Here is a 17,664-nt window from a genome sequence, read left to right on the forward strand (position 1 = left end):
AAAAAAACAGATCGACTTACTAGCTGTAGGAGTGACTGGATGTGCATCTTCATAAGCCGGAACATCATCAGTTCTGAAAAATAATCAAGATTATGTCCCTTGTTAGGCACTAACATTTAGTAATCACTTATTTTATAATAGTGGGGAAAAAAATTAATTTAAATTAAAATTTGTGTTACATTTTGGAGAAAATAAACTAACATGTAGCTATTTATGAAAAAAAAGACTGATGATATTTTTCAGTTATTGAAGGGCAAACTAGAGTCACAAGTAAGTGTCTTATGCAAACAACCATAAATAACCTCTGGAGAATTTTGAGAAAAACTATTGAAGGAAATTTTAGATACATGTAGAAGAAAAAAATTTTTTTTTCATCACTTTCGCTTCACTAAATAAATCACGCAATCATAAATGAACAATAAATCATTGTACATAAGTACAAATTTGGAAGGTGAAAGGCCATATTTGTAAATATGTAGTATAAAAATAATATGCCACTTCCTTCCCAGTTAAGAGGGGAAGAACAGATTGCTTATTGAATCCTTCCTGGGTGTAACGTATACAACACATTCACAATGAACAACAGGCCGATCCGAGAATACAAGTAAAGAATTATGTTTATAAAATATAATTAATAGAAGACAATACAATGCAGAGGTGTAGCAGACACAAACTGAAGTAAATTAAGACATAACAATGGATAGAGTTAAACAGATTCACATTTTATTAATATATACATGCATATATCTTTTTTAATTATATATATACTTTTATAATATTGTATTATATTCTTTTTGCACCAATGTGGTCTGATGAAAGTTGCATAAGGTACTCACCTGCACATTTGAACTACAGTACAACACATCTGATGAAGAGAAATGTTTGCAAAATATATATACAGAACTTTCATACAACCCATTTGGATGCAAGTAAGAAAAGAATATGATACAAGTTATAAAAGTATATACAACTAGCATGGTGACCCAACGTTGCCTGGGATTGAATGATGATTAGGGCTAGGACAACAGCATATTCTTTTCATTGTTTTGACTTGAGCGTGTATCCGTTGATATCTTATATGCTTTTATATAGAGTGATGTAGTTTTCAGTTGATTAACTGTGTCGAACTCGAGAGTCAAAACAATGAAAAGAATATTCTGTTGTCATAGCTCTAATGATGATCAATGAATGTTTTGCACTCCTATACTTTTATTATGATCAAAATCGATGAAATACCTCATTTTTCAATCAAATCAATTGATTGCCTGCTCTAATTGAGGACCCATCGCAATGCACTTGGAAGCTTCACATGCCTCTTGCAGTGACCAAGTTCACAATATATTGTGGTCTACATTACACTGTAGAGAACCTACTGTTGATTTTATAAAATTATTTTTATATATAATAGCTTGCATTAAAGTTTAAAATGCAAAAGTCAAGTATCATGCTTCAATTGTGCTCTAAACAAAGATTCATTTCGAATATGCCCTTGTCATATCAAAGAACCCCCTGTTGATTTTATATGTTGGACTAAAACTTCTCAAATGCATTTGTGATGTTAACTTTGGTCAAAATAGGCTGTTCCCTCTTTCATTGGATTATTTCGATTAACAATTATTGATACTTATCAAAGACATTCCGACACAAAATCTATCTAAGAACACTGCCAGGCAGTGAAATTTCATAAAAATCGACCCAGTTATTTTCAAGTCCATAGGGAACGAATTCACACAGATATACAAAGTTTCTTTTCTATAATAGTAGAGATTGCAACCTAAAACATATACATATAAGATTAATGAAGTTGAATCTGCAGAACTCATTCTACCATTATGTCTTAATTTGCTTCCATTTGTTTCTATCTGTATTGCCTTCTATAAATTACCTTTATATATTTGCTAAGCCATGCTTCATCTCTTAAAGAATTGTCACTTTCCTTTCCTATACACCACTTTTATTAGGTTTTAGTCAAAAACATCTCTAAAATATCAAGAAACTTGGTCTTTTTGTACCCCTCATTCAAGTGACATCAAGATTGATCTAAAATCAAGAATGGCCAATCAATTGGTACTTGCTTGACAAAATGTTGCTCTGATAAAGACCTGAAGATGTCAAAAGGTTTTGGTTCATCAATTACCACTTTCCCACATTGTGTTCAAAGATCAATAGGGTAATTGTCTAGTGCTGCCACTGAGGAACAGAAGGTACAGTTGTGTTTCGTAGAAAAATTATTATTTGCTAACCATGTTCGTATACAGAGCTGTGTTAGTTCAACCCTTTTAACTTTAGTGTTTTTGAATTATTGACAAGTTCTGGGAGGCAATTTTGGGTCTGGTAATTTCCAAATTAATTCCAATAGAATTGCATCGATACATTTTTTTTTTTAAATGCATCATCACTATAATTTCTTGCAAGATTTGTAATTTCCAATCTGTAGGAAACTATCTGCATGATTCATGATCTCCAGTCAGTTGCTAGTCTCTTCTTCCACCTCTATTTTTCACCATAACCCTAACGGGGGAGGATGCTCATCCCCTCAAAGCTTATCTTTATGCTAAATGCGTTAAAAAAAAAAAAAAAAAAAAAAAAAAAAAAAAATCTCTTCATAATTTCATAATAACTCTGCAGTTCTCAGTTTTACTGAGAATTCCTTTCAGTACCTAATCTTAAATGTTGTTTACTCATTTTGATTTCAGCAATGAATGGCTGCCTTGTTTCCCGTTTACAAAAATCAAATGCTCCCATTATCTAATTCTCCTTTCATTGGTCTGGTTATCCAGGCTCTTAGTACAAACAGACAACTTTGATTAATATAAATTCTTATATCTTTGGATAGTAACATTTCCCGATTTTTCCCCAAATTACAAGACAAGAAAAATAACTTTTTCTTATGATCCAAATTTCATTTAGTGCAAATATTTCTAAGATTTTTTTTTTTTTTTGTGATTTTATAAGCGGGGTACTTTTAAGCTTAACCCTCTTTGGCACAACAAATATTTTCAAATTTTACTAAAAGTAAACACACAAAACAAAAAGAAAAGACCCTAATACAAATTTGCAGATGGTAAAAATTTTATAATCAGATAAATTTGAGAGGAAACTAAAAACCTACGCACACTGGAAATAATGAATCTGTTCAAGAAAAAGAAAACTGACATATCAGCTCAATTTTAAAGATTCATTTAAAATCTGATTTGTTTTTTAAATCTATTTTATAAAGGTCAGTTGTGTGTGTCCAGCTAAAAGTTAAACACTAAGAAACAAACGGCCAAAAAATTGCCACGGATAAATAATATCTAAAATTCAGGGAACAAAAACAAAATTCATTCTTTGACCTTAAACTAGTGCAGATTTCGTCAGGGTGGGGGAGGGGGTACTTTTTTATGGTTTTGTACTAAAGAAAAGTAACTGACTTTTTATCATGCAGTTACTTCCCTTATGCTGATATATTTGAGGGATCTGTATAAAGGAGTCATTTGTGGTTAGGTATTGGCAAAAATGTCAAAAAATAGGACAGTTTTGAAGGCCATAATTTTTTTTGTAGGCTTTTCACTACTTTTTGATTGTATTTGAAAGATTAAAGCCTAAAGTGAATTTCCAAAAAGAAAAAAAAAAAAAAAAAAAAAAAAAAAAGTTATAATTAAAAATGTTTTCACAGTGATATTTGGAAGCTGACAAATTCAGCTAAATTTTCAAGTTAAATAAATTCATTGTAAATATCTTCTGAAAGATAAATATTAGTTTTCTGGGTCTATTTCAAAGATAATTAGTAAAGTCCTAAGATATTGAACTAAAATAAGAAAAAGAAAAACACCTTGTTTGTACAAAAAAAAAAAAAAAAAAAAGGCCTAATAAGCCCCTAAAAGTGAGAGATTCTAGCTTCGCTTAAGAATAAACAAACGAAGTCGTGTAAGCGATGATTCTACGGAACCCCAAAATGTCAGAAAGTCATGACGTCAGGTAGTTAGGGAAATAGGTAATGCTGGCTTTCTTTTTTTTTCCCAGCAGTGCATTTGTACATTCCTATCGTGAACGTTTGTGTAATTTTTACCATTTTTTAATTTAATTATTTTTCTGTGTTCTTGCTTTTAAATTAAAACAAAAAAAAATTTTTTTTTTCTTTTTTTCAAGATTATATAAAAATTATATTATACCGAAAGTTTCACATTAATTCAAGCAAGGAAAATATTAGAATCTTATATATAAAAATTATGAGAAACATGTAAACTATAAAAAAAAAAAAAAGAAAAGTAGAAATAATTTTGCAATTATAATTTTTGGTGTAAAAATATTAAATAAATAATGCTTAATTCAATAATTATCAGTAGTTTGAGAAATTAATTTTTCTAGTTATATCAAATTCATTAATACGAACTTTAGGGGCTTTTTTTCGTAATGTTCCAGAAAAAAAATTAATTTTTCTTTTTTTATTGTTATAATTTATGATGCTTTATTTTCATTAAAAAAATAAATAAATAAAATCATTCATTTTTTTTTAGTACTGAAAATCATAACTTTAGTAAAGGTGGTTTTTGTTTAAACAAAAAAATGTTTCCATTAAGATTCAAATAAAAATAATAGGTTCATTATAATTTTGTGATCATTATTTGATAAATACTGAAAATTTCATTAAAATTGGTAAATTTCTTGATTTTTTATGAATTTTTAAGTAAAGGGAAGAGTCAAAATGTGTATATATTTTGAGCATCGGCTATTCATTTTGGATGGTTTATGTGCATGTGTGTTTAGTGCAGAAAGAGGAATAGGTTGGGTGGAGGAAAAGACGGGGTGGGTAAAGACACAAATGGATAAAGAGGTAAAGAGATACAAGTTTTAGTAAAAATATGCTGTATTTTGGCACTGGGTAAGACCTGATAGCTTTACTAGTAATAAATAAAAGAAAGCACTTACTGAATAACAGCGCAAGGAGGGTGATCAATTAATGATTCATCATAGTCATTATCCAATACCACTGTAAAAAAGAACAAAGAATTAAACTGAATGCTTTGAAATCATAGATTTACATTAAAATTATGAGACAATTTCACGTGTGTGTGTGCCTCTCGCATCAATGTAACTTTGCTAATTGTGCATTAAATTATTTTAGTATTAATTATTCAGTGAAATTAAAATTTAATAGTGTGAAATAAACTTTAAAAATTCAAAATTTAAATCCAACAGAACACATTTTTATTTCTGCATAAACAAATAATCTTTTAACTAGCGGGACCTGTGGAAATTCCACAGGAGACTCGTTTATATGTAATATATTGATGTTGGCATTCTGTAGATGTTCAGTGTAAATGATGCTCTGATATTATTGTAGCCTTTTTGTTAAAACTGCAAAAGTATTTATTTAAGTTAGCACAAACGCCCGGCAAAGCCTGGTTATAAAGTATGCTTAAATATGATATTTTAATTCTTGCAGATTTCATATATATTATTATAGAGTTAATGCTCTATCGATTTTTATATATTATAAAGTTGCGATTTCAAAAATAAAATATATCCATATGACGTTTGAATCGAAACAGAAACCAAAACTTATGTAGAATTCTTGATAAAATTATAAAAAAAAAAAAAATAGGACTTAAATTTTGGTTTCAATTATACCTGATGGTACTTATGCAGATTTCTTGGTAAAATTATTTATGACAAGAAATGGAATTACATAATTAAACGACCCGGATGTAAGCGTAACACGCACACTATTGTATTAATATACAGATAATAGTAGAAAAAAATGTGACTTTTGAAGTTTGAACGAATTAAAGCTGTCAAATTGACAGCCATTTTTTAATTAAAAATTCTTACCAAATGCTCATGTATTAAAATATTGACTTTTTTGACATAATTTTATAAAAAGACATCTTTGTGTGTCTTTGATGCATCTAGCCATACAATAGTTTTTAACTTTTTTACAAAAACAGATAAAATAGCATTGCATCATATGGTCTTCATCTTCACATTTGCAGATGGTTGGATCATCTGTTCATAGAAACTTTATTGTTCCATTTCTGTTCTCAAGTAGTTGCTTCTGAACAAAGAGTCCACACCTATAGTCTGGTCTCTTAAAATGTTAGAAGTTTGACATGGCTGAGGAAGCTTCTTGATTTCAATCATTGAACTGTTGAGTCACATCCATGAAGGGGATGGCATTCATCATTGATAGCTTTTGTGATCTCTACTCGGCTGGCAATTCCCCATCTCACATCTGAAAGGGCAAGGCCAGTGAGAAGGTGCAGGTTGAGCAACAGGAACAACCAGAGATTAAAAGAACAATGACCTTAAAATTATTTATAGGTTTTATAAAAATTAGGTTCAATTAACGAGTAAATGATAAATTTAACTTTCAAAATCCTATTTAAAAGAATTTAGCAGCAAAACAGTTAAAAACACTGAATAATAAAGAACATTGGGTTTAAAAAAATTTTTAATTCTTTATTAAGTATTTTTATATATTTACAAAGTTCTTGTCAAATACCTTTTATAATTTTGAAGGTTAATATCTTCAGTTTAAAACTGAAGACCAGTCAGCTGCTTCTGTCCAATCACTTTTACATCCTGTACCTTCATCTATTATTATACTAAAGCAAAGTTATTCAACATTTGTTTTCCAATAAGCTTTTTTTTTTTATATACTAGAAAATACATGCTAAAATATTTCTTAACTCTTGGATTGAGGTATGCTTGTGAAAACATTTCCATTTTAATCTGTCAGGTATATTGATGTAGTCATCACCTTCATTATAATGATTTTACTGGCCTAACTGGTCTTTCTGTGAACAACACTTCTCTTTCAATTTAAAATCTTAGTATTAATGAGGAGGTAGAGAATGGCATTAATTATACTTACTATCAAGAATTTCAGAAGCGTAGAAATGTCGGATGCCTGGATATTTATTTCCATTAATTGGATTAGAAACTGTAACAAAATAAAAAAAATGCAGTAAAAGAAAGAATTTTGAATTCATATAACAAATTACAAAAGTATCATGGTTCAATTGTACATTTAAACAGAAACAATCATTTCTAACATGCCGCTGTCATATCAAAGAACCTACTGTTGAATTTATATGCCAGTCCTTTCTGCTTGTGTGGTAATAAAACTTCTCAAATGCACTTGTGATGTTAGGTTGTACAAGGTGTTAACTTTGGTCAAAATCACCCATTCTTTCTTTCATTGGAATTTTTAAATTACCAATACTTATTGAAGACATTTCGATACAAAACCTATCTAAAACACTACCAGATACATAAGTATATTTGTGTAAATTTCATAAAAACCAGTCCAGCCGTTTTCAGAGCCATAAGAAACAAACTCACAAAGTTCCTTTTATATAATAGTAAATATATTATACAATGCTAAACAAAGTATAAAATAATTGGAAGAACAATCAGGCAGTTATGTACTTTTGGGGTATTCAGTAGTGAACTGCATTAATAAGTATTGTGTTTAAGTAAAAGATTTTTGGAAGTGATGTTGAAACACATTTAACATTAAATACTTTGGGTGATTCAAATAAGAATTAACTGAACTATTTTTTTTTTTTTTTTTTCTTCCTTTGAAGATTGTAATGCTGGGTATGGGGCAGCCAAACCAGCTGCCAACATTGCCCTGCTTTTTTATTGAAACCAACCGAGAGCTCTTTTTAGTATCCTCGCTGTTCCCTTAAGCGCAATTGTCTGAATCTCTTTTGCACTTGGTTCACCAGGAATATTAGTTAGGTAGGACTTCAGGTTCATCTTCATTAGTCCTGTGGCACCTATGATAACTGGTATGATCGATATCCCCTTTAGGTTCCAGTTTCTTTTCATACCATACATGAGACCTTGGTATTTAGTCTGTTTCTCTCTTTCAGCTCTGTTAAGACCGCCATCATTAGGAACACTCACTTCAATCAAGGTTGCAACTCTCTCTGACTTATTCCATATAACTATGTCAGGTTTCACAGCAGCATTTTCAAGGTAGGTGGCTGTAGGGATTACATGGTTCTTTTTGTGCTTTTTCTTTACTACTGGATCATCAATAAATGTCAAAAGTCGTGGGTAAAACTTAATGAGGCAGAATGATTGTCCCACATAAGATGAGGTATACTATAGGAGTTCTATTGATAAAGGATATGAACTATTTATGGGTTAATTTATGACATTGATTTTTTTAGATTAAATTTGAAAATCACAAAGTTGTAACCAGCAAGGAGACAATCTGGTGCTGATGTACTACACAGGAGAGAAGCCCTTGCATGAAAATTCCTCCGGACACTATGTACAGTGAGGGAGAATTGAAAGTCAGTTAAAGAGAAGATTGATGCTTGATAGTGGCTTTGGTTATGAATTAGGAAGGGAACAATTTTGCCTCATATGATTTTTTTCCTCCATTTAGTGTTTGGTGGAATATCTCTGGCACCACCAAATAAAAAACCATTTCTTTGAGAATATTTTATACTGGATAAGTTATTACTGTTTTATTTAAAATTTTGTTAGATTTTTTTGTCTTTAATTCACTCCAAACAAGGCACATTGCCAGCAAGACAAAGGGTTATGAATTAGGAGTCATATGCACAAGGGTATTCTAAGTAGAGAGTTGTGCAGTTTGTTCACGTTACATTTAAATTTCTGCATGTTGGTACAGTCTAGAAAATAGAGGGAATTGCAAAGGCTAGCAGTTCAAGGAAAAAAGTTATTAGAGTAGACAGCATTCTGCAATCTGAGTACCCTTTTTAGTGAAGCTGTGGAAATTTTTGGATCAAATTACATAATTCTTGGAATATGCCATCTTCATTCTATGACAGGTATGAACTTTTCTGCAATTTCTTTATTTAAAATTTTCATTACAAGTCTAAATAAGCACTTTACATACTTATGCGGAATAGAGACTGTGCAGAAATAACATTTAAAAACTCATTCTTAACATGGGGAGAGTAGGTGTTTTGTAACTAGGTGCTTATGCATTTATTGTACCGCACTGTTTTTTTAACTATATTTAAGTTTTACTAGTTTTTATTTTTATTAAATTGTTAGGTGAAAGTACAGAATAGTTACAAAAATCCCTCTCCATGTAAAGAATGGCTTTCTAAATGTTATTTCAGTGCAGTACAATAAGTGCATAAGTACCTGTAACTATTTTGTATTTTCAGTTCACCTAACAGTTAAAAGACATGGCAAAACTTGAACATCTTCACCAAAAAGATAGCACAGTTTGTTTTCTGCACAAGTGACAAGTTTCCTATATATAACGTTAGATTTAAAAAAAACAAAAAAAAAAAAACGATGATCCCCCCCCCAAGTTCAAATTTTCCAAAAACAGATGGGTGCTTATGCACTTATGTTACCAGGTTATTATTTAAATAGTATTTTTAAGTTGAATTCAAGTTTCATAATATCTATTTTTTTTTAATTGTTAGGTAGCAGTACAGAACTAGTTACAAAACATTAGAGATGGCCAAATCTTTATCAGCCACATCATTTTGTGTCTGCCTATAATTGTGCATACTTTTTTTATGGATGCTGCTAGTCACTCTAATTGAATCAGGGAAGCAGTGTTTTTTTTTTGCTATTGTTATTAATTTTATTGATTAAAAACTTCCATACATATTTAGAAAATAGGCGTTAAAATAAAGTTAACCCCACCCCTATAAATGAACATCTTTTAACAATTAAAATTGTAAACTGCTCGTATAAACTTACTGACAGCATTATTAGCATCCTAAATTATGAATGAGTCTCTTAGTAAAAGAGTTGTCTCCCTCAGAACAATGACAAATTGTAAGACAGCGCCCATTAATTTCTCGCTCAAGTGTTGAAAACGCCATTTTCATTTTGTTTAGGAATAAACAATTGAGGGATTTGGTAGATCGTGTGTAAATAAATTTGCTGCTAGTGCATATTACGCACCGGAAGTCAATCGCGCATATTATGAACCGGATTTTTCATAAATTCCCACTCCGGTTCAACCGGCACCTGATGTCACTGCCAGAATGAGTAATGTCACTTAATCTGTAGAGTTGATATGGAGAAAAAAATATGTAGGAATGTTTTATGTTAAATATTATTACATGAGGAGTCAATTCGGTACTAGTGCACTTATTGATCGGTGCTGAAATAACATTATTTAAAAAGCCATTCTCAACATGGAGAGGGGAGGGTGTTTTGTAACTATTCTATACTTTAACCGGTTAACCTGTATGGATAGGGTCCCGACGTCCCGCCTCATTCTCAGTTCGGGGAAAAGTCGTCTGATGTAAGCAGTGTTGAAGCGAAAAATTACCCCTTCAATAAAGTACCGAGTTGTTAACTTAAGAAATAAAAAAAAAAAGTTAAAATAATTAGATTTTTTTTTGTATTTTATTTTTAAATAATTAGATTTAAAAAAAAAAAAAAAAGTTTTTTTTTCCATAGGCATTACCACTTATCAAAGCCAGGCGGCCACTCGAGGATAAAGGTTAAAAAGTGTACAATAGAAATTGGACAATATAGTAATCGTTAGTAATGGAAATTCAGTAAATTTGTTAAGTGGAACGACTCATCAGGAACTTGTTTATGTTAGACTTGAAGACAACCATATTGTAGTAAGCAGGAAAGCGAAAGACATTTCCACAGGCATGCAGTTCTAAGAAAGAAGCTTTGTTTATGGAATCTACATTTAAGCTTAGGCACAGATAACGAGAGGGGGGGGGAATTATTGATAGTGTTTCCAGCTAGACGAGTATTTCTTGTGAAAGTTTGGCGAGGGGGGGGGGGTCATAGACTGAAGCTCAGTCAAACACTTTCCATGAAAATAACGATACAGTAGAGACAAACTCGCAACATCTCTTCTGTGAGATAGAGGTTGCAGGGAAGAGAAAAGGATATCTCCTACGAGGCTACGAAGTCTAGCTCCTGCCCAGATGTGGCAATAGTACTCCATCCTTGGATGTACCTGGCTCTTATATAGATAGAGAATTGTATCAGCAGTGAAATATCTACTGGATCGATAGAAGAATCCGACCATTTTTTCAGTGGCCTTGGCAACAGATTTGATGTACCTGTTCAAATAATTAGTATTTTTTACCCCCCTTATAAATTCCACAAATAAATAGAATTTTTGGTATGCCGATTTTTTTTTTTTTTTTTAATTCAACAGTTCAAATAATTAGAATTAAAAAAAAAAAAAAAAAAAAAAAAAACCAGTTCAAATAATTAGAATTTTAAATAGCAAAAAAACTTCTGTCGTATCATGCGCCCTCGGTTGTATTTTCTTTTCGTTATGACACTGACTTTCCAGCTATCTCCCCAATTATTCTGGGGCCCCTTGATTTTGTTTGGGTTGCTAATAATTTTGGTAATGTTGAAGATTCGCCTTCCTTTGTTTACAAGGTACTCTTACATAATTTGACCCAAATTCTCATGATTTCCCGTCAAGCCCGGATCAGGCGAGGCCTGCAATCATTGGTGACAGCCGAGCGGCATAACAGGTGCAGACTAAGGAAAAAAAGCAAAACAAAGCGGAAAAAAAAAAAAAATACAAATGCAAATTATCAAAAAAAATAAATAAATAAAAAAAAACTACTTTGAAAAAAGCAAATATGTTTGTTTAATTTATTTTAGTAAATATTTTTTTTGCAAAATATTTATCAACAGCAAGTTATTTAAATATTATCTTCAAGAAAAGTGTGTTTACCCATATATAAATGCTAGGTGTAAGTACAATTTGTTTTGTTTTTCTTTAACCATATTTTTTTTTCTTGTTTTTTATTTTATTTTTAAGACTTTTTGTTCAGTCAGGTTGTTTTTTTAGGGGGATTACACAGAAATAAAAAAATTTTTTTTTTTTTTTACGGTTGTTAATTGCCGGCGGAAGAACTTTCTTTAGATGAGGATGTTTCCTTAGGAATCTTTTACTTCGGTCGACTGTTCATCCTCCTACTTTGATATAGGCCTTCCAACAGTCGTATCCAACTGTTGGACCTGGCAGAATATATTTTTTTATTATTGGAAGGGGGGTTTTGGCGTTTCGATTTGGCACAGTGACCAAAAAAATTCTCCTTGTCGGTGATGTCATAGCCGTCAAAGACCCAGATCGGTTCAAGGATTCTTCCTACGTTATGCTTTCATTGGTTGAACAGATTAATCAATTTCTACAGTGTGCCCTGGGCCTCATATCTGCCAGGGATTCCTCAGGAAATACTCCCGACAAATTTCTCTCAGAAAGTTCTTCCAATTAATGTTCGGATATAATACCGCATTCTCTTTTAATATTTAGGGTTGCCATTTCGAACGCCCATAGATTATTTTTACTATTGTTGCAATATCCAAATTGGATCGTGCAAAAACAGATCCTGTGCGCAATGATACCCATTGTCTACATTGTCCATTGGTACTGTTAGAAATTGTACATGGAAAGGCGAGCCTGATTGGTTGAGGCGCTGAATGCCATGGTTTCTTTTTCAGGCCTTTGATTGGACCGCTAGAAAACTTCCGGCGCGCAGTTTTAAAACTCACAAACATTTTCATCCTCTTTGGCAAAATTCCTGCTAGGGTGTGGACGTCACAAAGTACCTCCCCCAAGGATAGCCCTCAAGGTCAACCATGCTCGGAGCACCATTCCCTTTTTTTTTTCCTTTTACCAAGTATTTATTCCTATTATGATAGGAATTTTTAGATGAACAGTCTTTCCAAGAATTCAACTTCGTTTATTGGAGTTTTATTCATCCAGATACCATAAATAAATGGTGTCTGTTCACTTTTACCAGCTTCCCCGAAGGGAAGTAATTCTACACCTCAAGAAAACTACCAGACTCTCAGAGAGGCGAGAAATGGGCATATTTTTCGCAACCCCCCCCCCACTTAGAAGACTGAATTTCTTCTCTTGCTTTATTCCATTGTCCTTTTTCAGCACTCTGCCGAGTTCTAAAGCGTGTGAGGAAACTAATTCTCACAGTACTGCACAAGGAGAAGCCATCCTTTACGCACAATCTTTTTTTTAGTAAACATTTGTGTTTACAATTGGTGCACCTCATTCTTTGGGAAAGCAATTTCTTTTCCGGACAATATGAGATTGTCTGCATTGGCGTTTCCATTTGTTTTTCTAGTATGCACAGATTTATTTCCTTGCCTGTCATTTTTCTGTTTGACGAGTCTGAAAATATAGTTGTTTGTCAGCTTTTTGGGGTTCAGTCGATTTCTTCCAATTCGAATGTCATCTGCTTTCACTTACATATCGCTTTTTCATTGGCTAATCAAACTCCCAGAAATTGAAGTACAAAAAAAAAAAAAAAAAAAAAAAATTCAAAATAAATCATTAAAAATAACTAATCATAAATTTAAAAAGTTACCGAAAAAAAAAATAAATAAAAATAAAAACTTTTTAAAGTCGAATTAGCGTTTCAACATTTGAAGAATGCTTGCTTGGCTAACACCGATGATTGCCGAACTCGCCCGATCCGGGCTTGACGGGAAATCACGAGAATTTGGGTCAAATTATGCACAAGTACCATGGACGGTTTTTCAAACATCGAAATTTTAAAATTGAAGATAGTCTTCTATCTATCTATATATATAAGAGCGAAAATGTGTGTATGTATGTGTTCGCTTTTTCTGTATGTCAACAAAAGGCTTCTTTCAGAGAGGCGGTCGCTCGCTTAACAACTTTTTAAAACTTTTTATATCAAATACAAATCGTAATATCTCACAGTTAACAACGAAGCTCGCCTGTCTATTTAATTTGCTCGATTTCGGGAAGATAAATATTCAATATTTGTCGCTTGCCGCATGTGGGTTAGTCTTTTTCCTATAACATCTTGGGGGTGAGAAAAAAAAAAAGCGTTCAGCAGTAAATGAATACTATCTCGCAGTTGACCTCATTAACTAATTAAAACGGGCACCTGCTAAATCTAACTAATTAAATAAATTAAAACATGTTTCCGTTAGCATCTCGCGGTGGGGCAATGGTTAACATCGCACTTTTTTTTTTTCACACTTTAATTTACAACTTTGCCTCAAGGGTTCGGGTTCGATCCTCATACTTACTTTTTTAACCCCCCCCCCTCAAACACCCGGGCAACGCCGGGTACCACTCGCTAGTTTTATATAAAAAAAAAAAAAAAAAAAAAAAAAAGAAAAATGACGAGGTGTTTGCAAAACTTAATAGTCATCTACAAGAATTCCTCTGGCGGCGAATCAAAGACAATTATTTTGGGAATATCATGTATTGGATAGGACGATTTTTTTATGTTTGATTAAAATACATGAACAATGAAGAAAAAACAAAAGGTTTGTATTACTGTACACACAGATTCGAAAAAGTTATCAAAAAACAAATATATAACAGATATGTTATCAAAGGCAAGATAAGTTACTTTTCTACCAAACTGGATATATGTTTTGTGTTTTTATTCAATGTAACGTGTTTATTCAGCTCGAAAAGCATACAGTGTTTACCGATGTATTGGAAAATTCAAAATGGCGCCCGACTCTCTCTTTAACACCGTAAGTTCGGGAAAAGGAGTTATAAATAAACTAGACAAAATACTATTAAAAACCCACCGAATATATGTCAAACTATGTCACGGTAACATATATTGAGCGAATTTCTAACAGTATTTTGTCTAGTTTATTATTTACTAGCATTTCGACCCGGCGTTGCATCTAAAACACAACAAATATACGATTTAAATATGTAAACATCGGTTAAAAACAACGTGGACGATATGAAGCGTCTACAAGTGGCCATTTCTAGTGTTTAAATTCGTAATTTTAGATTTAGTAACATGGGCGCCGTTAAAAACGCTCGGAAATGCGTTCAAATTATTTTAAATATTATTTTTAGTTATATTTTAACCAATTGTTATGAAGTAACTACTTTACTAAGAATTGTATTTTTTTTTTAACTAATCCATTTAAGGCAGTAGTAGTTTAAGTAGTTTTTCTTTTATAGCGAAAAAAAAAAAAAAAAAGCAATTTGTTATGATACCGAGCAAAAGGTTCGATTTTTAGGAAGAAAAGCTAGTATTAAAGATGGGGAGGGAGTGTCAGCGCTTTAACTGGAGTTATCTCCCAGTGGCGTGTTTAACAAATTCCATAATGGCTGGACTTCAACGCGCCCTCATAAGAACGTGTTTTTCCGCTGTAAAAAAAAATACTCGATCAATTTAAATTTTTTTTTCTGAGATCTTCCGTCTAAAACTGATACGTACAAAATAACCTTTTTTCTATATTTTCATATTTTTTTTTTTTAATGTCTTGATTAAACTGTACAAGTACCCAAAAATGAAAAATGCGACAATATTTGTAATTTTTCTTATGCAGTTTTGTTACCGAGCTGAAATAATAACGTTATTTAGAAAGCAGCGAACGTACACGAGTGAGGCCTCAGTCCTCACTGAGGCGCCGTTAGAACGAAATACACACTGGCTCAGATGTTACGCATATCACGTTCGAGGGAGCTTTCATTAATTTGGAAAGAAAGGATTTGGGCAGTACTTCTACACTTTATCGCTGAAACTGGAGACGCCATTTTATTTCACGCACTTGTCGTTAAAATGCAAGGGAGAAATCAGAATTTTAAACTATGGCCGAAGTTAGAAATAAATAAATTAAACTAGATAAACTTCCGGAAAGAACTATGAAAAAAAATTAAATAAAGTGAAAGAACATATATTCATAATTGTTTAATTGGAAATGTTTCGATTTCATTGATGAAAATGGGAAAGTTTTTCATGAAACATTTTTTTTTTATTAAAAACAGAAAATGAAATGACATTCATAATTGTTTAAACTGGGCGAGCGTTGTTATTTATTTCATGCTTCGGGCATAGTTTAAAATACTGATTTCTTCTTTGGATTTTTACGGCAGGTGCGTGAAATAAAATGGTGTCTCCAGTTTCGGCGATAAAATGTAGAAGTATCTTTTTATTTAGAGAGGAAAATCAAACTTTTAATGAGATAGATCGGGTCGCGGCCATCTTATTTTCTATTTCGTGGATGAGGTTGAGGTGGTGGTGGTGCATGGTGCAAGTGTCAGAAATTTCGTGAAAACTATTGAATAATTCCACCCGCTATCTTTCGAAGCTTATAACTCCTCGAAAAATGTAATTCAAGCCCTATTTTTTTTTTTTTTTTTTTTTTTTGCAATTAAAAAGGAGCAAGGACCAAGGTTTCATTTTAAAAAAAAAAAAAATGTAAAAAAAAAAATTTTTTTTTTTTTTAAAAAGGGTTTTATTAAAACTTCGGACTTTACAGGTAAATTTCTAAAAAAAAAAAAAACTTTTTTTTTTGTTTTAAATTAGAATATATTATTTATTGATCTTTTATCTTCAATTTGCGATATATAAAACTTTGGTAGATAAATTAATTATTTACTTTTTAGTAGACATTTGAAAATGGAGGGGGTGAATTTAAAAAAAAAAAACCTTTGTCTAAAATATTATATTCGGTTTATTGAAAAGAGCATAAAATTTCATATTGACCCTGAAAATATCGTAAAAATAGAATCAATAGAAAAATTGATTGATTTTTAAAGTTTAAAAATTGAAAAATACTGAACTCGTAACATTCAATTAATTTCATTACTATTTTAAATATTTCTATTACTTTTTATACAACTTTAATAGTTTATTTTGGAAGTATAATCCATAAAGAAAATAAACAACCCGCCTTTAAAAGAGAAATTACGAGTTTTCTATATTGTATTTGCAGTTTCGTGTTAGGTGTCAAAAATTCTGATACACCTCTCCCCTCCTAATGTTAAGAATGACTTTCTAAAGGTTATTATTTCAGCGCGGTAACAGAGGCACAGGTACTCGCCATTATTGTTAGTCCAGCCATAATGGATATTTACGAGAAATCTGATTTGTAATATGCAACAGTAACAATGTGCACCGTAAATATCAAACAATATTCGCTTAAGTTTCACATGTAGCTTTCCCAAAAAATAAAGAAAAACAAAAGAAAAAATGTTTAGATGTTTGTTGTTTACTTTTGTCGGCAAACCACGTGGTGCGGAAAATGTTTATACACGAGTTTTTTAACGTGTTATAAACAGCCAACAGGATCACTAATTTCATGGATAATATGAAATTTGATTTTGTTTTCATCATTTAAAAAAGTAATAATATAAAAATAATAACTAAAAAAAAACGTGTAAAATGGGCAAACTTTACCATCTTTAAGAGTAATGCGTTTGTCGGCAGTATCAAAACGGTGAATTGTTCCATGGTAAGAACCTTCCTGGAGAATTACGGTGACTTCACAGCCTATATATGTCTGAGGATCCATTTCTTTTTTTTTTCTTTTTTAAAAAAAAAAGATTGTTCAATCTTCGTTCAAAAATATGCAAAGTTGGAGGAAAACGAAATCACGTTGCTGAAAGTAACAACGCAAGTGACGGAAACTGAAAACGAGGCTGAGAAATTGAAATCACTATTCTGTTACAAAACGTGTGTATTTTCGTACTTAATTTAACTTTCTTTATTGAAAAAAAAAATGTATATATATATATATATATTACCAATTTTATTGCCCAAAATTTATATCTTAAACATGGTAGGATAAATTGAGTTTCAAGGATCCTTTAAAGTTGAACCATCTTGAACAAAAAGAACAGAAAAGCCACTTAACAGGGTTGCCAGATTGGCCTTTTTAAGGCCAAATTTCGCGAATTTGGCCCTTTTTTCTTTTCTTTTT

The 17,664-nt window shown here is 31.6% G+C and overlaps 1 protein-coding gene across 1 annotated transcript in view; it reads right to left on the reverse strand.

Moving 5' to 3' along the window:
- LOC145256137 (uncharacterized) overlaps positions 1 to 17,381 on the reverse strand; it is a 48,527-nt gene extending 31,146 nt beyond the window's left edge. Inside the window, exons 1-4 of the mRNA XM_080114726.1 lie at positions 17,142 to 17,381; positions 6,857 to 6,925; positions 4,912 to 4,972; positions 21 to 73 (exon numbers count right to left, since the gene is read on the reverse strand). Coding sequence (XP_079970852.1) covers positions 21 to 73; positions 4,912 to 4,972; positions 6,857 to 6,925; positions 17,142 to 17,256 — 298 coding nt within the window. The 5' untranslated portion in view covers positions 17,257 to 17,381. The remainder of the gene's footprint in view (positions 1 to 20; positions 74 to 4,911; positions 4,973 to 6,856; positions 6,926 to 17,141) is intronic.
- Between the last annotated feature and the right edge of the window lie 283 nt (positions 17,382 to 17,664).

The sequence above is a fragment of the Euprymna scolopes genome, chromosome 3 (genome assembly GCF_053919585.1).
Source record: "Euprymna scolopes isolate OS-2025 chromosome 3, ASM5391958v1, whole genome shotgun sequence".
Taxonomy (NCBI): Eukaryota; Metazoa; Mollusca; class Cephalopoda; order Sepiida; family Sepiolidae; genus Euprymna; species Euprymna scolopes.